At 49.1% G+C, this 26,671-nt stretch overlaps 1 protein-coding gene across 1 annotated transcript; it reads left to right on the plus strand.

Moving 5' to 3' along the window:
• Positions 1-543: 543 nt before the first annotated feature.
• On the plus strand, positions 544-23,994 carry ADRA1D (adrenoceptor alpha 1D). The gene is made up of 2 exons (XM_068987530.1): positions 544-1,648; positions 22,775-23,994. Exons 1-2 carry the CDS (start codon positions 544-546, stop codon positions 23,362-23,364), a joined length of 1,695 nt encoding a protein of 564 aa, XP_068843631.1. The 3' UTR covers positions 23,365-23,994.
• Positions 23,995-26,671: the final 2,677 nt, after the last annotated feature.

Below are 26,671 nucleotides of genomic sequence, written 5' to 3' on the forward strand. Positions count from 1 at the left end.
TCGGGAGAGGGCCGGGAGCGGATCGCGAAGAGAGAGGGCCGGCGAGGGCATCTGAGGCGCGGCAGGGGTGGCTGACGCGGTGTCGGAGTGTGAGCCAGCGCTGCCGCCCCTGGGGACCCCGGAACGCCAGCGGGCTCGGAGCACAGATCCCCTTCATCACGCAAGTGTGGCGCCGGGTCCCTCGGAGCCGGCCACCCCCTCCTCCTTCCTCGCGCTGCCCTGGCTCGGTCCCGCCCCCGGAGCTCAGGAGCGAGCGCGACAGCGGTCGCCGCCCTCCAGCCCGGCCGCCGCTTTGCCAGCTCGTCTGGGCACGCTGCGGGAGCGGCGCGCGTCGCCGGCCCAGGCTCCACTACGGTTCTACTACGCGGCCAGCCCACTCCGCTCGCTAGCAGCTGCGCTTCACGTAGAAGGAACGGGAGTAGGACCCTGACAAGACAGGCGCGTTGGGCTGGAGACGGAGCCCCGAGGCTATGCCCGCTGCCCCACGCTGTACCAGTCGCTCGTCGTGTGCCCAGGCCGGGCCCCCGACGGCCGCGCGTTGAGATGACTTTCCGCGATCTCCTGAGCTTCAGTTTCGAGGGACCCGGCTCGGACAGCAGCGCCAGGGGGACTGGTAGAGGGGGAGACGCGGGCGGCGCTGCCGCCTCGGAGGGCCAGGCGGTGGACGGCGTGCCTGGGGCCGCGGGCGGCGGCGGCGGCGTGGTGGGCGCGGGCAGCAGCGAGGACAACCGGAGCTCCGCTGGAGAGCCCGGGAGCCCCGGCGCCGGCGGCGACGTGAATGGCACAGCGGCCGTCGAGGGGCTGGTGGTGAGTGCTCAGGGAGTGGGCGTGGGCGTCTTCCTGGCAGCCTTCATCCTCACAGCTGTGGCGGGCAACGTGCTGGTCATCCTCTCGGTGGCCTGCAACCGCCACCTGCAAACGGTCACAAACTATTTCATTGTGAATTTGGCTGTGGCCGACCTGCTGCTGAGTGCCACAGTGCTCCCCTTCTCGGCCACCATGGAGGTTCTGGGCTTCTGGGCCTTTGGCCGGGCCTTCTGCGACGTCTGGGCCGCCGTGGACGTGCTGTGCTGCACGGCCTCCATCCTCAGCCTCTGCACCATCTCGGTGGACCGGTACGTGGGTGTACGCCATTCGCTGAAGTACCCCTCCATCATGACCGAGCGCAAGGCAGCAGCCATCCTGGCGCTACTCTGGGCCGTAGCTCTCGTCGTGTCCGTGGGGCCACTGCTGGGATGGAAGGAGCCGGTGCCCCCTGACGAGAGCTTCTGCGGCATCACAGAGGAGGCAGGCTATGCTGTCTTCTCCTCCCTGTGCTCTTTCTACCTGCCCATGGCAGTCATCGTGGTCATGTACTGCCGCGTGTATGTGGTGGCGCGAAGCACCACGCGCAACTTGGAGGCGGGCGTCAAGCGCGAGCGCGGCAAGGCCTCAGAGGTGGTGCTGCGCATCCACTGTCGCGGCGCCAGCACTGGCTCAGCTGAGACCCACTGCGGGATGCACAGCACCAAGGGTCGCACGTTCCGCAGCTCACTGTCGGTGCGTCTGCTCAAGTTCTCCCGCGAGAAGAAGGCGGCCAAGACGCTGGCCATTGTCGTGGGCGTCTTTGTGCTCTGCTGGTTCCCCTTTTTCTTCGTCCTGCCACTGGGTGAGTGACCCCTCTCCCACCAACCTCTAACCTCCCTCGCTGAGCCTGTGGCCGTCCCTTCCTGGCACCCAGACTTGGATGGCTCTTCCAACTGGAGAATGACTGTCCACCTGAACATGGAAAGTTTACTTAGTAACCTGCCTGGTCTCTTAGGTGCTTGTGCTGCTTTGTGGGAGAATAACAGGCTCTTCATGCTTGCAGGATTTTGTCAGGAACTCACTTTTCTGACCCACCTTCTTTACTGCTGTTAGAAGCCCTGGCCTTGTTTTAAGCTCCTGACTGTTCTAAATATAAAGGATCAATGGAAATCTGTGTAGGTGTCTTCTCATAGAAAGTGGTGAGCAGTGTATGTGCTTGTTTATATATCCCCCTCCCTGTACCCCCAGCTTTAAACGCCAACACCCAGAAGTGGCGCCCAGGGTGGGTTGGCCTGCATTCATTCTTGGGCAGCAATCCCAGGCCAGTCTATAATGAACAGCAGCAGACACCCAAAGCCACCTGCTTTCTCTCAACTGGTATTTGTGAATGCCCTGGTCTCTCACTTCTGAAATCTCTTGAAGGCGTGGGCAGGGGTTGGAGGTGGGTAGCGGGGGGTGTAGCAGGGGTCTTTGTAGGCGTGAGAAAGAGAAGGAAAGGACATGTTATCATATGGAAAGTTAATATTGTTCATTGTAGTTTCTTAAATTTACCGAGTCCTTCAGCACTTCCAGAAAACTTTGCTATTTCTTTCACAGGCTCTCTTGTAGTCCTGGGAGGTGGGCAGCTGTTCTGAGGAACTTCCTCCCATACCTTGAGGCCCCTCCTGGAAGCCCTGGGGCTGAGTCAATACAGGGAGGGGAAGGGGAACAGCATCTCTGGGGACACATTCATTACACTCATGGTTGTAACTTCAGCAAGCCCAAGCCAGAACCTCCCCTTTCTCAGGCCTTGCTCCTTCCATGCTCTGCAGCTGTGTCCAGAAAGGGACAGTAGCCCCCTCCTGCTCCCTTGCAGGCCCTCTCCTCACATCAATTAGAGTGATCTTTATGCATTATAAATTAGAGTGTCATTCTCTACTAAAATCCCTCAATGCTTTTCTACTGTCCTGGAAACAAAATCCAAACTGTCCATCATAGCCTATGATAGAGTGACCTTCAAGTTTATTACTGTCCAGACCAAAATGAGCTCTTATGTATATTTACACTGAGACCACAGGTACGTACCAGGACTATGGTGGGTAAACCCAGACATGTTGTCCCCTGTCTGCAAGGAAGGATCTGAGAGATGAGTCACCTCCCCCCTGACCTCATGGCTTTGTTGCCCTGAACTTTGCTCACTGTCCACGCAGGCCCTTCCGACCCTCTTCTGGGTCCTTGATCATGCCAAGCTCATACCCTTACACTTGCTCTTCCCTTTGTCTGGCTTGCTTTCCCCAAATCCTCCTGGCTATCTCCCCATGTTTTAGGTCTCAGAATAAATGTTGCCACTTTATTAAGGCCTTTCTTCTTTTTTCTCAATTTTGCTTATCTTTCTCTGTATTTTCTCCCTTGGGCACAAGTTTCTCTTCTTTCATTAGCTCCTTAGCTGTAATCACATTTCTGTGTTGCTTGACTTGGGGTATGATTCCCCCTGCCACCACTGACCCAGAAGCTCTGTGAGGAAAGGCTTTGTCAGTTATGTAATCACCAATGCCCAGTACAGTGCCTGGCACATGGGGAACAATGGAGGAGAATGGAATGGACAACAGGCTCTGGTGCCAGGCTCTTCTCGTTATTAGCTGTGTAACTGCTAGCAAATCCCTGAACCTCTCTGCCTCTGTTTTCTCATCTATAAACTAGGAATGGCAAAGATGATAATAATACCCACTTGTACTACTATGGTGATACTTGAGTGAGATATTATGTGTGAATATAACTGGCACATGGTGAGTGCAGTGTGGGCTGTTGCTTTTGTAGTAGAGGCTCAGTAAATACAAGATAAGGAATGAATAAATCACCAGCTTGAAAATCGTCTTGCCGGAGGCTGCTGTCAGGGAAGAGAGAGGGATGGGTGGAGCAGGAGGTGGCAAATAGGCAAGAGAAAGTTGGTATGGCCCCCCTCTTAGAAGCCCACATGCCCAGGGTTTAGAATCCTCCCAAGCCTACCAACCAAACCCCAGCTGTGACCTGTTCCAGGTGCCCTCAGCCTCCTCCCTATCCCTTGGTTCATACTGGCCCCCTGTCAGGAATGATCAGGATGCATATAGAATGCCACCTCCGTTTATGTTCCTTTAACTTCTTTTAAAATTTTTAGTTACAGAATAATGCACAGATAAGGAGAAAATAATATAAGTGCCCATGTATCTGTAATCTCCCGTATTGAACAGATGATAACATTTTACCATATTTGCCTCAGATCACTTCCTCTCTCTCTTTTCAAAGAAACAGAACAACCACAACTAAGTTCCCTCCTTCTGTCCCTTCCTCTCTCCCCAGAGGTAAATCTAGTGTTTATCACTCCCACACATGTTTATACTCTTACCATAAACACCTGAATCCATAACAATAAACAATATTGTTCTGTGTGTCCTGCAGACTTATATAAGTTATACCAGCTGTGCACATTCATCTTCAGTTTGCCTTTTTCACCCAATGTTTTGCCATTGAGATTTATCCATTCTGGTTATTTTAACAACAATATAGTATTCTGTTTGAATGTATTCCATGGTGTGTCGACAGTCTCCTGCTGAGTGTTCAGTTTTTCTAATTTTCCACCGTTACAATCAACACTGCAAAAGGCTACTATTTTTGAGGTTGAGACCACGTCTGCCTCTTCTAGGAAGTCATCCCTAAATCTCCATGGCCTCTTCCCTTGTTGGCATGCACTGCTCTTCCTCAATCCCTCATCTCTGCTGCTCCTCACACCTGGCATCGCGACCCAGGGACTATCCTTGCCTCTCCCTTCCTGCTAGTCTGCACTGGGCACCTCACCAAGTTTTGGAACAAAGCCCAGGGCCACTGATGAAGCCAAACTGAGTAGAACCTGGCAATAATGAGCAAGCAGGACTGAGGCCAAGCAAGGAAACAGACTATTCTGATGTGCCATGATGTGACTTAGAGGGCAGGACAACAGAAAGAACAGGAGGACAGAGCCTGCAGTACAAGCAGGAGTCGTCTGAGGGCTGTGCAGGAAGGAGAGGGCAAGCCTCCCCCTCTAAGAGCTCTGAGGCAGGCCTGGAAGAAGGGAGGAACAGGGAACATTCTGAGCAACAGCTTTTGGGGTGAATCTGGAATCCAAGGGTCTGCCACATTTTGGTAGGAAGTGGCAGTATGTGCTTGGGGAAGAAGGTGTTAGGAACTTAGATAAGGGGACCAAGGATGGATGTGTTTGCAAAAGTAGGGTGTGAGGGTACAGTCTCCAAGGAAGAGGATGGAGGGACAAAGAGATAAGAGGGGATGGGGAAGGAGGCTTAGGGAGCACCGACTTTGAATGAACCAGAGGATGCAGAAAAGGGGGAGCCAAGAGAAGTGGTACCTCCCTCCTTACTGGCTGTGGTTCTCACACCAGGTGTGAGGAGCAGCAAAGATGGGAGGATTGAAAAAGAGTACTGTACGCCAGCAAGGGCCACAGGCCAGGAAATGAAGGTACCCAGTAGGGCCACAACATGGGAGTTGTCAAGCAGACCCAGGGTGTTCTTTACCCACATCACCACACACAAAGCCAAGTGGAAGCAGGAGCCCCAGGCACAACAGTGACATGGCCAGGGAGCAGCCCCAGAGGGTATCAAAAGCCTTAGGAAGTGGGCCCAGGGTTCCAGGGGGAAGTTGGCACAGAGGCCATCTATCACCTAAAATATTTTAGTCAAGCTAGACCTGCAGCAGAGAGACATACAGCCAAGGTATGCTAAGCTGTGAGGCCACTGGGACCAAAGTGGCTGGGCAGGAAAGACTGAGACACAGACACAGGGCACCTAAAGTCCTGAGGGGCTCAGAGAGGGGCTAGGGACCATTCCCCCCATGTGTGGGACAGGCCATCCCCTCTGTCTGTGACTTTATCTGAACAGTGACTACATTGGTGAATACATATGTAAAGTCATCGGTCCGTATTCATAAAGTGTACACACTTTATAAATCTGACTGTCAGTATCTTATGCCGTAATGAGAGAGAAAGTGAGAGGAAGAGAGGTGGGAAGAGGCAGGAGGAGGCTGTGAGTTATCTGAGGAATTGGTGTCCAGGCTGGAAAGCACACTTTAGCAGCCAGGCACGGAGGGTAGAATCAGTGTTTGCATCTCAGAGGTGGGCCAAGTGCGGAGGGACCCATCTCCACAGGCTTGCTGAGGTGGTACAAGGTCCACAGACACACGGAGAGAGGCAGTGGGCGTACTGTGGCAAGTCTTCAGGAGTAATATTACTGTGCCCCGGCCCAAAAGCCTGAAGAAGAGACCGACATTGCACCTCCTATCTGTGCCTTTATGGCATCTGGCACACAGTAGGTCCTCAGTCAGCGAGTGTGGAGGGAAAAAGTGGCAGAATCCAGGGCCTCTTCACTTCCTGCCATGCCAAGGATCTGGGTGACAAAGCATAGCCCTCTATCTTTATTATTATCATTACCATTATCATTATCATTATCGTTACTGTGGCAAGAACACTTAACATGAGAGCTACCCTTTTAACATTTCTAAACATGAATATTGTTAACTCTGGGTACAAGTTTGTACAGCGGGTCTACAGAATTCATTCATCTTGCTTAACTAAAACTTTATGCCTATTGATTAGCAATTCCCCTTTTCCTCCCTCCCTCCAGCCCTTGGCTCCCACCATTCCTCTTTGATTCTTTGAATTTTAGCTGTTTTAGGTACTTCATGGAAGTGGAATCATGCAGTCCTTCTGTGACTGGCTTATTTCACTTAGTATAACAGCCTCTATATAAAGTAGATCCCCCCTCTTACTAGCAATGCACTGGGGATGACCCCCTATTTATGTGACCCCTAAGTTTTTAAATATAATAGCTAATATTTATTGCATGATTATCATGAACACGTAATGAGCTAGAGGTTTTATTTTCCACTTTTAAAAATCATGGATAGTTTCAAATACATGAGTAGACAGTGTGATGGCCCCAGTACCTATGACCCAGCTTCAACATGTATCAACCCAAGGCTGATCTTGGTTCATTCCAGCTCCCACCCGCTTTCCACCGCTGCTTATTATTTTGAAGGAAACCCAAGATACCTTATCAGTTTATCTGTAAATTCTTCAATATTTTTAGAATGACTTAAAAAAAAAACTACAATCCATTATAATACATAAAAACACTTGTTTAATGGATACCAAATGTTTTTGTGTTCAAATGTAGCTGATTGCCTCATAAATTTTTAGTTTGTTTGAATTAGGGTCTCAAAATAGTACATATATTACATGCAGTTGATTTGCCTCCACAGCTTCTTTAATTGATAAGATTACCCTTTCCCCACCTTTTCCCTTTTAGCTTATTTGGTGAAGAAAGCAGACTGTTCATCCCAAAGGAGTTGCCCACAGTTTGGAGCTTGCATCCCTGTGTGCTCAGATGCTCAGTCATGTCCAATTCTTTGTGATGGCTCCTTTGTCCATGGAATTTTCCAGGCAAGAATACTGGAGTGGGTAGCCATTCCCTTCTCCTGAGGATCTTCCCCACCCAGGAATTGAACTCAGGTCTCTTGCATTGCAGGTAGATTCTTTACTGTCTGAGCCACTAGAGAAGCCCTTCATCCCCACAGTGCCATTTAATGTGTCCTACTGTTCCCAGTACATCATATAAATTGGCTTAAGCAGATTCAAGCTCAGTGTCTTGAACAAGAATTCTTCTTTTGTAATGTTAAGATTGACCAAGGGTTTAGATGCAGTCAGCTTGATTCATTTACTATAAAATATCCCATCAACCTTTACCTGTTAGTTTTAGCAGCCATCGACCATGGCCGGGAGCCATTGTATCACTGGGACTTAAAGTGGTGATATCCAAATTCTGTCATTCCTTCTGCATTTGTAGACTAAAACTCTAAAAAGAGCTGTTTGGTCACTTGAAATAGAGGCTATACAAGAAAAGCAGAAGAGCTGCTCAATGCTCTCCATTATCAAAAAAGTCAATTTCCTAGCAATGTTTACAAAAAGGACCAAAAGATTTTTTAGTACTGTGATAAAGTAACTTTTAAATCTGTCACACATTATATATGTCACTGTTTGGGGGCTAACCAATAGGTGCCCTTTCAAGTTGACTCATGAGACCTATGGCATAACCTAGAGGGTCTTGAACTTTCTGGTCTGATGAGATGTTTCAGGCTCAGCTTGTACTTTTTTTGACCTGTCCCATTTCTCTAAAGAGGCCTGGTCTCTTTTAGTGGAAAATGATCATTTAAAGACCACAGTTTGAGCTTTCAGATGTTCATTGATATTAAGCTGGCCACTGACTCAGTAGACAGAGCTAGGAGATACTTTTTTGGAGGGTGGGGGGAGGAAAATATACCACTGATGGAGGATAGACTCCTGTTATTGGGTGAATACAGATCCTTCCTCTGCCTAGGGTCTTGTCCTCTGCCCAACTCCTGCTGATATGTTTGTCCCAAACATCTAATGAGCTGTTAATCACTACACCTCATTCTTTAAAACTAGGATACAGGGGCCATGTACTTTCTCCCCCATGCTCATCTCTACCCTGGTTATCATTGTGACTGCACTGTACTGAGGCTGACCCATGCTGATACCCTGTGACTCTCCCTCCACTTTTTCTCCCAGGGTCATGCCCTGGCCTATGTGTACACCTTGATCTATAAGCCCCTTGATCTATAAGCCCCTAAATAATCTCTGCCACGTGAGTCCACCTGCTCATTCTGTTTACTGACTCCAGCCTTGACCAAGCCTTCACTTCCCTGCCCTTCACCTTGTCTTCTGGTTAGTTAGGCCTCCGTTTCCAACTGGCACCATAATCCATCACTTCACCCTCTCTTGCCATCTTTAACTCCCTTGCCTCCACCTACTTCTGTGAGCCCCAGACCCTGAATCAGGTCATTCCTCCATGTGATACACAGAGGTGTGCTGGCAAGTGTTTAAGACTGGCTCTGAAATGGGGGCTAATTTGTAACATCTGTCCATTTCCATGATGGAAATATTCCCACTATGGTCAATTTCAAACTACCAAAGAGATAGCCAGCTTGCAAAGTTCCTGAAAATTTATCAATCAGCTCTTGTGAACCACAACAAACCAGTATCTAAACCATGTCCAACTCTTTGCGACCCTGTGGACTGTAACCTACCAGGCTCCTCCATCCATGGGATTCTCCAGGCAAGAATACTGGAGTGGGTTGCCATTTCCTTCTCCAGGGGATCTTCCCGACCCAGGGATTGAACCCAGGTCTCCCGCCTTGCAGGCAGACGCTTTAACCTCTGAGCCACTAGGGAAGCCCCATGTGTCTAAATAAGAACATGTTAAAAAAAAAAAAAAAAGAAAAATCCTACTTTCCATTGACAGGTCTCCTCCTCAGGGCAGTCCTCAGGATGTCCTTAAAGTCCTGCAGGTCCCTGTCAACTCTGAATCTGTCTCAACCCTCTTTCCTTCCCAAGGGATTTCCCTCTGTCAGTTATTGCTCATCCCTCCTTAATTCCACCTTTCCTCTGCCTGCTCATACAGCATGTATATGTGTCCACAACTTCTTAAAAATGATTCATCTTCAACCTTGTAGCCCCTTCACCCTCACTCTCTCCCACTTTCTCACTGTAATCTTTCCTCTTTTTCACCTTCTTGAAATTTTCACCTTCTTGAATATTCCTTGCTACTTACTTCTTTAAAAAAATGAAACATTCTGATATTAATCTTAATCCTAAATATCAGAGCTGAGTTTAGAACCCAAGCACTCTGGCCCTTAGAGTCCTTGTTACTTCCTCCCTAGGTCAGAGAACAGAGGTCAGGCTGAAGCTAGGGTTAAGGATCAGTTGGGATCAGCCATGTTTTAAGCTTTAAATCTCACCAAATGCCTCAGTGCCTGCTTACTCCCCTCAGGTTGAGTTCTAGGCTCCCTTCTGCCCCAGATCCTGGCCATGAGGGCCCTGAGCATTGCCATAGGACATGACCACTTCCTGTCTGTCTTGATCCTCCCAAACCCCTAGAGCCCTTGAGCCTCATCCTCATGAGATAACCTCTGTGTTCCTGAGCCTACCTCTGACCCCACTTGAACTCTGCCCCATCCTGAGCTATATGCCCACAAAAAGGTCTTCTTGAATACTAGAGTATTTGCCTGCCCTCCTTTGCAGATGATGACCCAGCAGAACATTGGTCTGGGCCCCTGAAAACCAGCATTGGGACCTAATAAGCAATGCACCATCTAGTCAGTGCTGGGACTCCTGGACAGAGTGACTACTGTCTGGAAACCTTCTCTCCTCTGGCACAAGCACTGATCTGCTCCAACTTATGAACCATTTGTCAGTACGACCCAAGAACTAAAAGGTTCATGCTCAGATTAGGGTCATGTTCAGCTTAGCACAGGGCCATTTGGCAGGGACTTCAGCCTTGGGCATATGGAGCTAGGAGTGTGACTCCTCCAAGGCCACAGACCAGGAAATGAGTTAAAAAGTGACAAGAGTGAAATGAAGGGGAGAGAGAGATGTTGGAGAGGTGAGAAGGGAAGGGAGAAGAACTGAAGGGAAATGAGTGGGGTCCAGTGTAGGACACTGAATAGATCTATGACTCATCTCCCTGCCTTGGGCCCTACCAGGCATCCTCTGTGGCTCTAGGAACTGGCCCTCCCTGTCAATCCCTACAGCTGCAGAAGGGTATCCAAGGTTAGACCAGTAGTTCTAAGCCACCCCTACAGAGTTCAAGGATCCTGAGGCCGACATGGGACACAGAAGGACTTCTGATCTATTCTTTTCCTATCTCAAACAAGATACCCACCAGTTACCTGTCACCATGGAAAATTGTCAACACAGGGAATTCAAGAGATTTGGCTTGACACAGCTAGCCCCACAGTACCCTCAACTCCCTGTCTTCATCATCCATCTGAGATCTGGACCCTATTCAGGTTACCTCTTTCTGACAGCCTTCCATGGTTGTTTCTGCTTCAAAATGGCCTTATCTCTTAGCATCTCTGTCTCCCCTTCTCTGTTGCAGCAGTTCTAACTTCTTGGTTGTCCTCCAACTTGTCAGGTGCTCTGCTGCCTCGGGGCCTTTGCACATCCCCTTTCCTCTGTCTGGAATTTTCTTTCCTCAGGAAGATACACGACTCACTCCCTCAGAGAGTCTTCAGGTCTCAGCTCAAGTGTGCCTTATGAGAGAGGCTGACCCTTTAAAATATAGCAAAGAGGCCCACTGCTTCCAGCCCCTCCTGGGGAAGGTGAAATTGAATTCTGAAGAGTAGAAGTACTGAGTGAGCAGCTGAAAGAACTGGAAGAACGAAAGGGAGTCTAGGACTGGGAATTCCTTTTCTCCTAGGCTGTGTGTGTGTGTGTGTGTGTGTGTGTGCACGTGCGCTCAGTCATGTCTGGCTGCCAGGTTCCTCTGTCGACAGAATTTTCCAGGCAAGAGTACTGGAGTGGGATGCTATTTCCTACTCCAGAGGATATTTGTGAACCAGGGATCGAACCCACATTACTTGCGTCTCCTGCATTGTTAGGTAGATCCTTTACCACTGCACTACCTGGCAAGTCCCTCCTGGGAAGCAAGAGAGACCTGAATATCTGAGAGAACATGGGATTTTAACCCTTATATTTCATTCTGGCTAGAGAAAATGGCTGCCTGGGATAGAAAAGTCACTAGTCGAGGAGGGAGTGGGAAAGGGGAAAGGCTGGGCTGCAGCCTGATAGTTCGTTGTTGGCTGCAAGCTATGAACAAGGCTGGTGGCTGAGAATTCTGACATTCTGCCAAGAACAAGTTCACTTCTGGTGATGCCAAAAGAATGCTGTTAATCACACATTCCCCTCTTGCCTTCAGCACTGTCACTCCTCAGCAAGGCTTGGCCAGATTGGCCAGCTCTAGCATCTCCTGGGCCTGGATATTTCTCTTACTTAAGAGAGGGGATTGACCTGTGATAAGGCTGCAGACTTTCCCACAAAGCTCACAGGCTGTCCTAGTTTCCCCAGTAATGTGCAGGCCAGGCTGGCCCAACCAAGCATGCCAGAGAGTGGGGTAACCTGCCCTCACAGGCAAGGCCCTGCCTCTCCTGATCAGTGGATGTTCAGCAACCTGGATATTAGGTTAGATTCCTGATAGAGGCACCAAATACAGAGAATAGAGGAAGGCAGGTGGGAGCAAGCTCGACGGACACATGTGAGAACAAGGTCAAGGAGCAGAGAGAAGCAGCAAGAGCTGTGGTTGCAGTCATCTCCTGCTGCATCCTGACCTCCTCTCCTCATAGGCAGGCCAATGTGTCCGTTCCCATGCTCCAGCCTGCCTGTTGAGTTGAGAGAAATGAACATGAACATGCACATCTGTGCCCTGCCTTTCCCAACAGTGGGCAGTAGAGTTAAAACAGTGACCAAGAGCTAATCCCTGGATTATAGACTTGGGACCAATCAAGAGAGCTTTGAAAACACATCCATGCAAAGAGTGTCTTGGGTCATGTCCTTGTACTCAGAGCCTGAGGCAGGGCTTCTTACGCAAGTGATGAACTGAGGGAAGCTCTCCGGTGGTAGATGGGAGGGAGGAAGGGAAGCAGGATAAGTCAGAAAAGACCTAACCCCAGGATGTGGTCTCAAAGTCTGGCCTCGACCTGACCCCACGGGGATCCCTGGAGCAAGAAGGACAGCAGAGAATTGCACCACCTGCAGACAAGAAGGCTGGCCTGTTCCATCCCACTCAGTCTGTCACTGGCTGTGGACTGCCACCTTGGTGGGAAAATATCATCTCCCAGTTGAAGCAGCTCGCATTGGTCAAGGGTAATTCTCCAAAGAAGGGGCAATTATAAGCTATTAGCAGCCAACATTCACAGCATCTGGGAGCTGGGGGCACCTGGACGGGGCATTAATAACGTCAACTTCAAACCTTTAAGGTGACTTGAGCAGAGACTTGAAGGACAGGAAGGAGATGGCCAGGTGGCTTTCTGGGGCTCCTCCCAGCAACCCACTCCAGTATTCTTGCCTAGAGAATCCCAGGGATGGGGGAGCCTGGTGGGCTGCCGTCTATGGGGTCACACAGGGTCAGACATGACTGAAGCGACTTAGCAGCAGCAGCAGCAGCAGCCTGAGATGCAGCAAGCAGGCAACAGCCCAGACTTTCTGAATGTTCTGGATGGTTATGGGTGCACAGGAGCTGAACTCAGTGTGGTAGGCCCCACAGGCCACCCCAAAGGTCATAGGGAAGGCCAACAAATGCCACTTATGTGGAGGCAGAATCAAGGTGCTCAAGGCACACACACTCCAGAAACCACTGTCAGCTCGGCAGACCCTAGGAGTGGAATTAATCACAGAAATGCTCCTGGAGAGGCAGTTCTATGCCTGAGTCTGAAGAACTGGAGAGACCCACTGTGGAAAAAAGAGGAAGGCCATCCTCCAGCCCAGGCCATCTGTATGAAAGACCAGAGGCAGGGATGGGCCTGCTGCTTGTGGAGTAGCTGCTGGGAGGTATTAAATGATCCTTTGTGGAGCCTGACCTCCAGGACCCCTGGAGGACCAGGGGAAGTTTTTTCCCTTTTGTTTTTTTTTTTTTCCTTGAAAAACAATTCTCTGATTTTTTTTCTTTTCTTTAATTTTTATTTTTACTTTATTTTGCTATACAATACTGTATTGGTTTTGCCATACATTGACATGAATTAGCCACAGGTGTACATGAGTTCCCAATCCTGAACCCCCCTCCCACCTCCCACCCCATATCATCTCTCTGGATCAATCCCCATTACATGATGTCATGAGAAGACCAAGCACTTTAGGGCTAGATTGACTCAGGTTCAAATCCTGACCCTTCCACTTGTCCTCTGGAGGTAATTAGAATCTTTGCAAAGTAGGATGCTAATGCCATGAGAATTAAATGAGAAGTGCTGCATACAGGGCCCAGCATCCAGCCTGGTAGGTACTAAACACTCAGAAAGCAAGTATGAGCTCCCATGTCCTTCTTTGTCACTTTAGAGGCTACCTACATCTACCCAAACAGCACTTACTCACTCACTTTACAACCCCTGCTCTGGATTAGGCACTTGTGTTAGAGGCTGGGATGAAAAGAATCCTACAGCTGCCATCAAGAAACCTAGAGTCTAGGAGAATAGACAGAGCAGTAACTAATTTTATTCCTTAAAATGCAGGCGTGCATAAAGGGGCACCTAACTCAGGTTTGGTCAGGGAGGACACCTGACCTGGGCTGGAGGGTTGGGTGGGAGGAGGCAGAAATCACCTTGGGAGAAGTTTGAGTCATGCAAGAATGCAGAAGGAATCCAGCCCCTGTGGGAAGACATGCCTGTGGCTTTCTGCGGCCAATTTGGGAAGGAGGTAAGATAAATTCAGCATGGGAGTCTAAAAAGACTTGAATGAAACACAAGAAATTTGGGGTTTATTCCTCAGAACCATAGGAAGCCGCTAACGGTTTTCAGAAGGGAAAGGAGAGAAACTCTTTTCTTTTTTACAATAAGTCTCCAGCAGCTGTGTGCAGAGTAGAGGAGACAAGGGACCACTGGGGGCTGTCACAGCCAAGTAAATACAATGAGATGCCAGAGTAAGCAAAGGCTTCAGGAATGAGGTAAAGGGAGGGACCCCCCCTAGAGAGAAAAATGAATGCACCAGACATGGTGACATAAAGGGTAGAAAAGAGGGAATCATTCAGTAAACTCAGCAAGTGTTGGGCACCTACTGTGTGTTCAATGTACTCATGAGGTCTTCTGGGCAATGGGAATGCACTGCCAAGCAAAACAGACACTAGTCCTGCCCCCACAGACTCCTACTGCAGGGAGAAAGATGGTGGACAAAATGAAGAATAACTCAAATAATACAAGATAAGGTGATAAAGGCCACAGACATAGTTGAGGGAGATGAGGAGTATGGGGTGGGGGACACTGCCATTTTTTATTGAAGTTGATTTACAATATCATGTTATTTTTAGGTGTACAGCAAAGATTTTTGTCAGATAATTTTCCTTTATAGGTTATTACAATATACTAAACATAGTCCACTGTGCTATACAGTAACTTGCTTATCTACTTTATGTATGCTGCTGCTGCTGCTGCTGCTGCTGCTAAGTCGCTTCAGTTGTGTCCGACTCTGTGCGACCCCATAGACAGCAGCCCACCAGGCTCCCCTGTCCCTGGGATTCTCTAGGCAAGAATATTGGAGTGGGTTGCCATTTCCTTCTCCAATGCATGAAAGTGAAAAGTCAAAGCGAAGTTGCTCAGTCGTGTCCTACTCTTCACGACCCCATGGACTGCAGCCTACCAGGCTCCTCCGTCCATGGGATTTTCCAGGCAAGAGTACTGGAATGGGGTGCCATTCCCTTCTCCAATTTTATGTATAGTAGTTTTTTATTTTTAATCTCACACTCCTAATTTGTCCCTCTCTCCTTCTCCCCTTTGGCAACTATAAGTTTCCTTTTCTATGTCTGTGAATCTGTTTCTGTTTTATACATAGATTCATTCATATCATTTTTTAGATTCCACATGAAAGTCAGGCAATGGCATCCCACTCCAGTATTCTCGCCTGGAGGATCCCATGAACGGAGGAGCCTGGTGGGCTGCGGTCCATGAGGACGCTAGGAGTCGGACACGACTGAGCGACTTCACTTTCACTTCTCACTTTCATGTATTGGAGAAGGAAATGGCAACCCACTCCAGTGTTCTCGCCTGGAGAATCCCAAGGATGGGGGAGCCTGGTGGGCTGCCGTCTATGGGGTCACACAGAGTCGGACACGACTGAAGTGACTTAGCAGCAGCAGCCTGGAACTTCACTTAGTATGATAATCTCCAGGCCCATCCATGTTGCTGCAAGTGGCAGTATTTCATTCTTTTTATGGCTGAATAATATTCCACTGTTTGCACATGCCACGTTTTCTTCTACCAGTCCTCTGTCGATGGACCCTTGGGTTGTTTCCAGGCACACTGCAATTTTAAATGGGAGGTCAGACAGACCTCACTGCAAAGATGAAGACAGGAGCCATGTGAATTTCTGGGGAACAGCAAATTCAAAGGCCCAAGGTGGGAATATGTCTTCCAAGAAGCAAAAGGAAGGCAGTGAGGCTGGAAGAGGGAGTAGGAGGGAGTGTCAGGGGGATTAGGGGACCGCATGTTGAGCTAGGTAGTCATAGATTTTTATGTGCGGGATAATGGAAACCCTTAGAGGGTTTTGAGCCTAAGGAGTGACAAATCTGTTTATATTTTTAAGGGATTGTTCCAGCTGCCAGGTTGAGGGTAGATTTCAGGCTGCAAGAGTACAAACAAGAGACAGTGGGGAGGCTGCTGAATTATTCAAGGAGCAAGATAATGGTGTCTCAGACAGGGTAGGAGGGCACAGGGTGGAAGGTAGTGGTTGAGTTTCAACTTCATCTCCTTCCGTTCTGCCCTCAGTCACTCGATTTTATCCACACTAGCCTTGTCATTGTTCTGCAGACATACCAGGGCCACCTCAGTGCCTTCGCATTTGCTGTTTCCTCTATCTGGAATGCTTTCCCTGAGCTGTCTACATGGCTTATTCATCTCTTACTCAAATGTCACATCCTTAGTAGGCCTTCTCTGGCCACTCTATCCAAAATTTATACTGCCACCCCCAGCCACATGCACACACACACATAAACACACACTAGCTATCTTTGCTGCTTTTTCTAATTAGCATGTCTTATTATGTGACATGCTTGTATTTTCCTTGTTTATCGTATTTATTACTGGTCTTGCCTTATGAAATGTAGGCTTTATGAGGGCCAGATAAGTGTGAGATGCAAGTAGGCATCCAGTAGAGATGTCTGGGGAGAAGGCAATGGCACCCCACTCCAGTACTCTTGCCTGGAAAATCCCATGGATGGAGGAGCCTGGAAGGCTGCAGTCCATGGGGTCGCTGGGGGTCGGACATGACTGAGCGACTTCACTTTCACTTTTCACTTTCATGCATTGGAGAAGGAAATGGCAAGCCACTCCAGTGTTCTTGCCTGGAGAATCCCAGGGACAGGGGAGCCTGGTGGGCTGCCGTCTATGGGGTTGCACAGAGTTGGACACGACTGAAGCAACTTAGCAGCAGCAGCAGCAGAGATGTCTGGGAGGTAATTGGATTGATGAGTCTAGAATTTGGGAGAATAGACTGAGCTGGAGATAGAACTGTGGGAGTTGGCCAAAAGTCAGTGAACCTGGTTGAAACTGCGATGAGAATGCAAAAAGAAGAGATTACAAGACTCTTCTTGCAAGGGCACTCCTACACAAAGCAGTGGGGACATGAAGAAAAGGGGGCAAAGGCAATTGATATGGAATAGAAAATCCACGAGAACAGTGCCCTAGAAGCCCCAGGTGAGATGAGAAGTGTCCAGGATGGATGAGAGCAATATCTGCAGGTAGGGGTCCAGGGTGGAATAGGGCAGTAGGGCAAAGCAGTGGAGTGAAAAGCAGGTGGTGGAGAGGAGACAGCCTGTGTGGATAGGAAGGGTGGAGAGAATTAAGTAACAGCCAGAGAATCAGCAAAGAGGGTGCAGCTGTGATAGAGGCAAGCTCACAAGTGACTGATGGGTCAAGAGCTCCACAACACAAGTAGGGATGTGAACCTTAGGTGGGAAGAGAGACTCCTTTCTTAACAAGAAGGAAGAGAGGTGAAGAAGGTTTGAGTGAGTGTCCAACTTCTTTGTCTTATTCTCTTGTTATTTTCAAAGTTTAAAGTTTTTATTTTGTATTAGGATATATCCAATTAACAATGTTGTAGTAGTTTCAGATGAAGAGTGAAGGGACTCAGCCGTACATATACATGTATTTCTTTGTCTTATTTTCTCTGCAAAACAGGAAGTAAGATCAGCTGCTCTGGAGAAGGTGAAGCAGCAGAAGACTGCTTGGGCTGTGAGAGGGGTAAAAGCTCAAAGGTGGAGAATCATGGGAGACTGGGTTGAGGATGGACAGCAAGATTGCTGGAAGTCAGGACACAGAGCTGAGGTCGGAGACCCTAAGCATGTTCAGAGAGGGGGTGAATCTCTCCAGAGTTAGGATCTGGCTGAATAAATACAACCCAATTCAGAAGGACATCGGCATGGAAGGACTGAGGAAAGAACAGCTGGACTGCAAGAGAACAGAAGTCTCAGTAAAGCAGAGATAATAGGAGAAATCCAAGGAGCTGGCAGGTCAAAGTACAGATAACAAAGAGGGAGAGAGAGGGTAGAAAGCTGCAGTCAGCAGTGGAATATAAGTTGAAGTGAAGAAATGAAATGCTCAGCCTTATGTCTTCAAAGGATCTCCCCAGCTGCTGTGTGAAGAACAGGGTACTATGGGGGTCACAGGGACAGGAGCAGGGAGCCCACTTGGAGGGGATTGTAAGTATATGATGATAGTGCCAGGGTAATAACAGGGGATGGTGCACAGTGGGGGATTCAGGACCAACAGGAGTTGGGGATGGATGGGATTCACAGTGTGATAGAAAGAGAGGGGTCAGAATGTGTGGAGCACCTGTGATGTGCCAAGCATGGTGTTGGGAGCTCACCATTTAAGAATCAAATAGATGGGAAGCCAGTAGTTACCTGTAGTGCTCTTGGCACTTAGAAGTGAATAGATATGCTCGGGGAGGAGGGAATACAACTAACTCTGCTGGGTTGGGAGAGGGTGGTATGAGGAAGGCTTCCAGGAGGAGATGCCCCTGGAGCCAGCACTACCAGGTGGAGGAAAGAGGAAGTGCATTCCAGGATGACTGTGTGCAAAAGTGCAGAGATAAGACTGGGGAGCCCGCTGTGGCCAGAGGGCAGCAAGAAGTCAATGTGGCTATTTAGCTGATGTGCAGGAAGGTGGAAGAGAAATAGGAATCACAAGAGAAAGAACAAGGGAGTTGTGCTGGGTGCCTGGATGGCAGGATGCTGAGGGAGGGAGTTCCCATGAGCACCTGCTTCCAGTGACAATTGCCAAGATGAGTTAGCACAGCTGGGTTATATGCATGCAAGAAACGCCGTGGACAGTGTGGGGAGTGGGAGAGGGAATCAGCTCAGGGCAGAGAAGGGGGCTGCCAGGTACGGAGAGACAGAGGCCTTGCCTTAGAACCCCTGTGGACCCACTGAGGCTTTCCTGTCGCTGGGCTTCCAGGACTGGCAAAGGCTTGTCCTGGGCAGCTGGAGATGAGTGAGAAGGCAAGAGAGGCAAAATAAATGGTCAGCCTAAGAGGCCATAACTCAGAGTGGCTGGAGGAGGAGAAAGTTGGGAGTGGCTGAGAAGGGGCTTGTCGACTGATGCCCCCACACCCAGGCAGAACTGTAGGGATAATGCAAGTGAGCACCCCTGGGAGTCTCAGGACAGTTACCTACCTTGTCCATGGCAAAGGGGAGGGAAGTGTCCACACGCCCCCCTGTCCCCGGACCCAGGAATCCTTGAAAGAGGCTGTGGGCAGATGAGAGAAGGTTGGGGCAGGCAGGCAGCAAAGAGTAAGGCAGGGTGCAAGAAGGCATATGGGGTGGATGGCTGCACTCTGTGCAGAGATAGGTGTGAAGCTCAGTACTGCCATGTGAAGGGAGCAGAGTGAAATCTCTCGGGAGCTCCTGCCTGTGGAAGCTGGAGCCCAAGACATAGATGTCTGTGCACAAAGGGCAGACAGCAAATGAAACAAAATTGTGGAGGCTGCCATCAGTGCCCCACCCTGCCCCCCGTATATGGGTCACTTTCTACCCCAGCAGCTGCCTCCATCTCTTTGCCCTTGACTTTCTCTGACCAGCAAAACCCTCATTGTCCACCCACACAGAAGACAGGACTATGGAAAATTAACACCCTGAGGGAGCAGCCCAATCACTGACTGATGGGAATGGGAGTATAGATACCTCACCTCCCTCACCCCACTGGTGCGACAACTACAGTCCCCCAGAGCTCCCAGTGAGATTGCACCCTGGTGGCCCATAGCAGTGACTAACTGGTTAACTCTCCTTTCACTGGCTTCCTTCTCTTCCCTCTTTTTATCACATGTCACTGCTGGTGTTTCATTCACCTTTCAAGTAAACAAGTTGTATTTGAATCCTTGTCTCAGGTCTGCTTCTGGGAGGACCAAAGTAAGACAGAAACCTCAGCAAGGCACAGTAGGAAAAACGTGGGGCTGAAAGGCTGAGTTTGAACCCCAGCTCCTTTGTGTGTAAGGAATTCCAAGCTGGCAGCAAGCTTCCACATAGGTTGGTTAAGCATAAATTAGAATTCTAATTCTTAAAAACAAGGCCCAGGCCACACTACAGATATGCCATGTTCCCCACAAAATTCAAATCAAAACCACATTGATAACAAAGCCCCTTGGCTGGTTTTTGGCTTACTGCTGAAAGCATAGTCCCCTGATTTGTCATCCTGGGCTAAATATAAAAGAATTCTAGCCTGAGTCAGAAAGTTATTTTCAGCACTCGGTCTTACTTTGCAGCCATTGAAGGATGCTGTTCAGAAGGCTGTCTTTCTGGAGGCTGAGGTCAACCCTGGTGGCCCCTGGATTCCAGGGACAACTGCCCGATACTTCTCCCAAGGGAAATTATCTCCTAAACACATTCTGACTGATGCCCCAGCCTCCCCTAAACCCACCAAATCTCAGCTTCTGTTTCTGGCCACTCTCCAGAGCTGAGAACAGAGTCCCTTCAGGACTGAGGTCTCCTCTCTCAAAAAGCCACAGAGATATGGAAGGGGGAGGTGAATAGACTTCAGTATTTAATACAAACCTGCTAAGTCTTACACCCTGAAATTTATGATTCATCAAAAAATCCCTTTCAGAGAAACATTGCTATGTATATTTCACAGAAAAGGAAAGTGAAACTTAGGCGGCCAAATAACTTGCTGAAGGCTGCATGACCAGAGTTTGAAAATCCTGTGCCACGCAGTACTACCTGACATTCCTCTTTCTCCGCCTCTTAGCACCAGGAATCTCACCAAGTGGGAGGTGGGTGATATACAAGAGCCCACAGGTCAAAGAGGGACCCATGGTGCCTGTGCTCCCTCAGTAAAGGCCCTTGCTCTTATTTCTTTGAGGACAAGAAAACAAAGCATGTTTCATGATTTGTCAAGGACCACTACCCTTGCTCTGCTCACTCTGGCAGACACTTGAGGCTTTTGCCTGGGATGGGACACTCTTGCCACCTATCCTTGACCCTGCTGCTATTGCTGTGGAGGATGATGAGGGTGACAAAGTGGCCTGTGCTTCCTGGATGATGTCTTTGCACTTTGTTAGTTGCCCTTGGAGGTATGACTCCTTAAGGTCCATGGTGGGGAAAGCAGGGGAGAGGTTTGTGGGGAAGAGGGTCTTTCTGGCACAACTCAGACTTCCAGTGCGCCCACTCCCTCCTGTCAGGCACTCTGCTCCCTTTTAAAGCCATCCCAGAAGCCTTCCCTGACCACTTCCCACTTCCACTGGGACAGCTCCATTATCCTGCATTCTGGCAGCCCATGGGCATTGCATTTGTTCAGTCGCTAAGTCGTTTCTGACTCTTGGCAACCCCATGGACTGCAGCACACCAGATGTTTGCTCAAATTCATGTCCCCTGAGTGGCTGATGCTATCTAATCATCTCATCCTCTGCCACCTCCTTTTCCTTTTGCCTGCAATCTTTCCCAGCATCAGGTCTTCCCCAATGATGTTCTTCACATCAGGTGGCCAAAGCATTGGAGCTTCAGTTTCAGCATCAGTCCTTCCAATGAATATTCAGGACTGATTTCCTTTAGGATGGCCTGCTTTGATCTCTTTGCAGTCTAATGGGACTCTCAAGAGTCTTCTCCAACACCACAGTTGGAAAGCTTCTTTCGAAGCTTCTTCAGCGCTCAGCCTTCTTTATGGTCCAACTCTCACATCCATACGTGACTACTGAAAAATATCATAGCTTTGACTACACTGACCTTTGTCAACAAAAGTGATGTCTCTGCTTCTTAATATGCTGTCTAGGTTTGTCATAGCTTTCCTTCCAAGGAGTATCTTTTAATTTCATGGCTTCAGTCACTGTCCACAGTGATTTGGGCATTGTGTTTATTGAGGCTTAATTCTAGGTTCTATCTTTTGCCTGTTCAAAAATATCCATATCTCCTAACTATCCACAAAATAAAAGCGTGACTTTCCAGCATTTAAGGCCCTTCACCATCCGTCCCAAATGAAGTTTTCTGAGCATATCCTATTGGACATTCCCCTGCCCAAACTTGTTATCCTCTTGCCTACCTCTCCATTCCACTCCTGATAACCTCTACCCTTCCTCATCCTGCCTGGCTCCTGTCTATCCTGAGACTTTGGAAGCCCCCCCACCCCAATATACTGGGCACCACCATCATCCCATCTTCTTTCTCATATTTGATCCACTTTGCTACTGAGAGAGCAGGACCTCAGGTACTTGAGGAGAGTCCAGGACAGTGCCTGGCATGGAGCAAGCCTTGGTCAACATTTGATTCAGGAGTCTTTACCCTTCTTATAAAGCTAGGGACTACTTGGGCATCTGACAAAGTGTATGGAGCCTTTATCAGAATTACTCTTTCAAATGCATAAAATAAAATACAAAGGATTACAGATGGAATCAGTTTCATTGATTTTTAATTGAAATTTGTGATTTAGTATTAAATGTACTTCCACATGAAGGCTTTAAATAACAGGATCCACTGGTGTGTTCTAGTGACCATTTCCAAATAGGGAGAAGCATAGACAATATTTCACAACATCTCCACCAACTGCTAATATTATGTAGAAAACTGACAATATTGCACTGTTTTGTAGCTGCAGTTTGGAGCTACAAAACAGTGATTTCAATATCATTTTGTCTAATTCTACTCAGGTTTGTTGCTTATACTTGCAGGAAATGCTTGATTTCAGGTAAATGTGAGTAAAACTGAAGATGGTTGTTTTTCTTCATCAAAGTTCATGGACACTCTTGAATTATATCAGGAACTCATTGAGGAGAGATATCTTGATAGCCCCTAGCTGATGAATGGTCAGAGCCCAGGAAAGGTGCTGTGGGAGGGGGAGTAGTGTGGAGAGGGGCTGCCTGTGGAGAGGGGCTGCACCAGGGGCAGCCTGGGGCTCCCTGGGGCTCCCTCTTCCTGAGCATCTAACCAGCCTGGGTCTCTGCTTCCCACAGGCTCCCTGTTTCCACAGCTGAAGCCCTCAGAGGGCGTCTTCAAGGTTATCTTCTGGCTGGGCTACTTCAACAGTTGTGTGAATCCACTCATCTACCCCTGCTCCAGCAAGGAGTTCAAGCGTGCCTTCTTCCGCCTCCTGCGCTGCCAGTGCCATCATAGTCGCCAGCGCCGCCGCCCACTCTGGAGTATCTACAGTCGCAACTGGCAAGCTTCAAATGGCAGCCCACACCCAGACTGCACTCCTGGCCCAGGTGCCATACCCACCAGGGCCCCACAGGCCTTCACTGTGCCCTCAGCCCCTGGCTCCCTGGGCGCATCCAAAGCACAGGCTCCAGCTGTCCCCTGTCAAAAGATGCCATGCACCTTCCGTGAGTGGAGGTTTCTCCGGCCATTAAAGAGACCTGCTACCCAGCTGCATGCCAAAGTCTCCAGCCCGTCGCAAAAGATCCACACCAGAGAGGCCATGTGCGCCCTGCACTCAGAGGTGGAAGTGGTGTTCTTAGGTGTCCCCCACGATGCAGCTGAGGGCACTACCTGCCAGGCTTATAAACTGGAGGACTACAGCCATCTCCAAGAGACTGATATTTAAGGACCTTGAGTTAGGCCAAGGAGTATGCTGGGGTGGCGGGAAGGGTATGGAGAAGGATACTGTCTTTGTTCAAGAGGCTGGTGATAATCAGAGACCCAGAAACTAATCAGCATCAGTTTTGGCAACTGCTCTCCAGCATCTGTGAGGAACTGAGATGGGTTGAGGGTTTTGAAAGTTATGGGCTTCCCATCCTGGACACAGACACCCCCAGCTCCTCCTTTCAAGAGAGGGGCTACAGGCTCCTTAAGGCCATTTGCTTCCAATCCCTGCTTGAGAAACACTGCCCCGTCTATGCTGTGAACCCTGGGTAGGTGGCCCCAAGTATAGCCAGGCAGCCCTGTCCCTCCTCTTGGGGAGGAAAGGGCACAGAGGCCTTGCCTGACTGTTCCCAATGCCTCCCCTCCAGGAAAGGTCACTGGGGCCAAGGATTCTCAATGGACACAATTTCTCCTTACTGCAGACTGGAGAAATCCAGTGAGCCTGCCATTGCCACCGGCATGCTTTGGTGGCAGAATAAATTACTGTCCTATAAGCCTATTGTATAACCTGCAGGCCACTCTGCCCTACAGAGGCTCTGCCTTACCCCTCATTTTGTCTTCCAAAGGGCCTTACTGTTTACACTCTGTATATAGCTCCTTATGCCTGTGCCCATCACTTCTTGCTGGGATCTAGAATCATCAAATGGGGAGAGCTCTGTCATTTTTAGACATATTTATTGGTCAGGGTACTTCTATGTTCTCCAAACTGTGCAAACTGTTCCTCTTTAGCTTACAACCCATAAAGAACTCCTTTTTGTACTAAAGGCCCACAACAGGATAAATTGAGTTATGCTGTGATCTGTGTTCACTTTTTAGTCTCAGCCTAACTGTCTCTTTAACTGATGGCTACTCTCCTTTGGGATTGATGACCAATCAGCATGACCGAAAGATTGGGAATTTTGTTAGCTCGTAAAACTCACATAATTAGTCTTTGAAAGCAAACAAAGTTTAACTTTTTCAGTCTCACCAGATACATCTGTGATGCTCTCAGGGCCTCAGTCTGGAAGGTGGCCATCAGTAAAATGGGTGAAACATTACTTTACATGAAAAAATATACAACCCCAAGTAGACGTGTGTACATGATGAGTGAGAAAACACCTACCTGGAACCGTGCTTATTAGTGCTGATGGTTCAACAAACCATCCAAAATTTGTTATATTCCCAAAAGGGTATAGGTAGTTCAGTCTTCAGCTAGATAATACCACCACACATATCCAACCAGCAAAGGAATGATGATGGTAGCCCAGTGGACCTTTGGAAGGAGAACTGCTAGATAACACCCTGGGGTGTCTGGAGTGGAGGTGTTCTGAAACAGGAAGAACCAACTGCTGGGGCCAACATGGACCAGTATTTTCAACCAGAAGCTTCCTGTAGTAGGGAGATAGTCTGTTGAAAAGGTCACCACAAATTCAAACTCCTCATCCCAATATTACAAGGTAAAAAGACAGCCAATATCATCTGGGCTCAGGAGCAGAAATTTCCTGTGGATCTAGCAAGTACTGGACTTTCAGGCCTGGCATCCCCCAAGGCACAGGAAGAGCAGTTAAAAGCAGATACTGGGAGCATGTTGCATACATCAAAGAGGGCCCCATCTTGCAGCACACTGGCTGCCCTAACGCTGGGAACACTGGCACAGCCCCCAGAATCGTCTCACAGAGGTGGGGCCATCTGTCAAAGCAAGGAGGCAGACCCTTATGTCAATGTATTGAACGTTGGGCTTCCGAGCAGGAGAGTTCAACAGCAGGGGAGGGTCTCTTAGAGGATTCCCACATGCCAAGGCAGTTGAGCCCACAGGAGGTCCATAGTGGGGACAAGGGATAAATGTCAAGAGATAGCTTTCATCAGAAGGATTTAAATGGCGGGAGGGAGGGGGGTAGGGGTTGCTCCCTGTCCTGGATGACAGTGGATGTAGAGACAGGTGGGGTCAGCAGCTTGCCCAGTACTTTCTGTAGGCTTGATGACCAATCAGCAAAACATATCTGACCTTTAAGCCTCAGCTTCAGTCTCCTGCACATGGGGCCCTCAGCACAAAGCTGGCAGCCTCTTATGCCCTCCATACCAGGGAACAAGCCTTCAGGAGAGGGGGGTGGGGCTACAGAGTCCCTAGAGAGGCTGTACCACAGCAAGGGCATCCAGTGACCCAGTTCTAAACATCAATAAAGCACTGAGTTGCTGACTTTGTTCTCAGGACATGGCAAAGAGTCTTGGAATAGCCAAGAGGAATGGAGGGAGTAGTGACAGCCTTTCTAGAGGAAGGAGCCTCTTGCAAGTGGTTTTGGGACATCTGGAAGAAGTGCATTCACTGCACCACTTTCTGGGTCTTCAGGTGCCCCAGCCCAGTCCACAACTGGGGGAGTAGAGAAGACTCTCTCAGTGCCCATGAAAATGGGACTAAGTGTTCCTTTACACAATCCTCAAGGGATGGAGTGAAGCCTGAAGGAGTCATGAGTCAGAAGAAGGATGCTCCTGCTGAGATTTGACAGAGACAGAAGCAAGCCTCCAAGGGCAGTGATATTTGCCCAATTCCACCACCCACCCCACCCCCGCCCCCTGCCAATTCCTTAGAAAGCTGCATTCCCACTTCCAAAGTCCCAGCTCCAGTCCATCCTCCCTTTCCAGCTGGGCTCTAGCCACCCATCTTGCTTTCTTCCAGCAAGAGTCTCCAGGACCTCTGTCCCAGCATCGCCCAGGGCTGCTTTTGCTACTCACCTGGGGCCTTTCATTTCCCCAGTCTCCTCCCTGTCTGTCTCTGCCACCGTCCACACTGGTGGCCACTCCGTTTCCTGAAATATTCCTCCCCCTGCCTGATCCACACCCCTGGGATCTTCTGGTCCCCTGACCACATTCTCTCCACTCTCTCTCTGCCTCCTGTGCAGGTGCCTCTATGGTCTTCAGTGTCCCCAAGGTTCTTTTCTTATCTCAACTTGCCACCCAATCTCAGCCACTCCAAATCATCATAATGACCACTTGTACATAAATGGCTCCCAAATATCTGTCTCTAGCTCCAAATGTGTGTGATCACCCTCCCCTGGATGACCTCAGACACCTCAAATACAAGCCCTCCAGCCTCCTCCAAAGTCATGTCCTCTACTTCTTGCAGGCATGACAAACCCACTGATGCTAAAGCTTCAGGCTCTCAGAGGCTTTGGGCCTGCCTGCCCTTTCTGCTTGCCATTATCTTCCCAAGACCTCTTTCCAAGACCCCTGACTCAGAATTAAGCCCTGAGTGGCCCTCAGCCTCGCTGGTAGTTCACATCAAGGTCATCCAG

This window comes from Capricornis sumatraensis, chromosome 15 (genome assembly GCF_032405125.1).
Source record: "Capricornis sumatraensis isolate serow.1 chromosome 15, serow.2, whole genome shotgun sequence".
In the NCBI taxonomy this organism is placed as follows: Eukaryota; Metazoa; Chordata; class Mammalia; order Artiodactyla; family Bovidae; genus Capricornis; species Capricornis sumatraensis.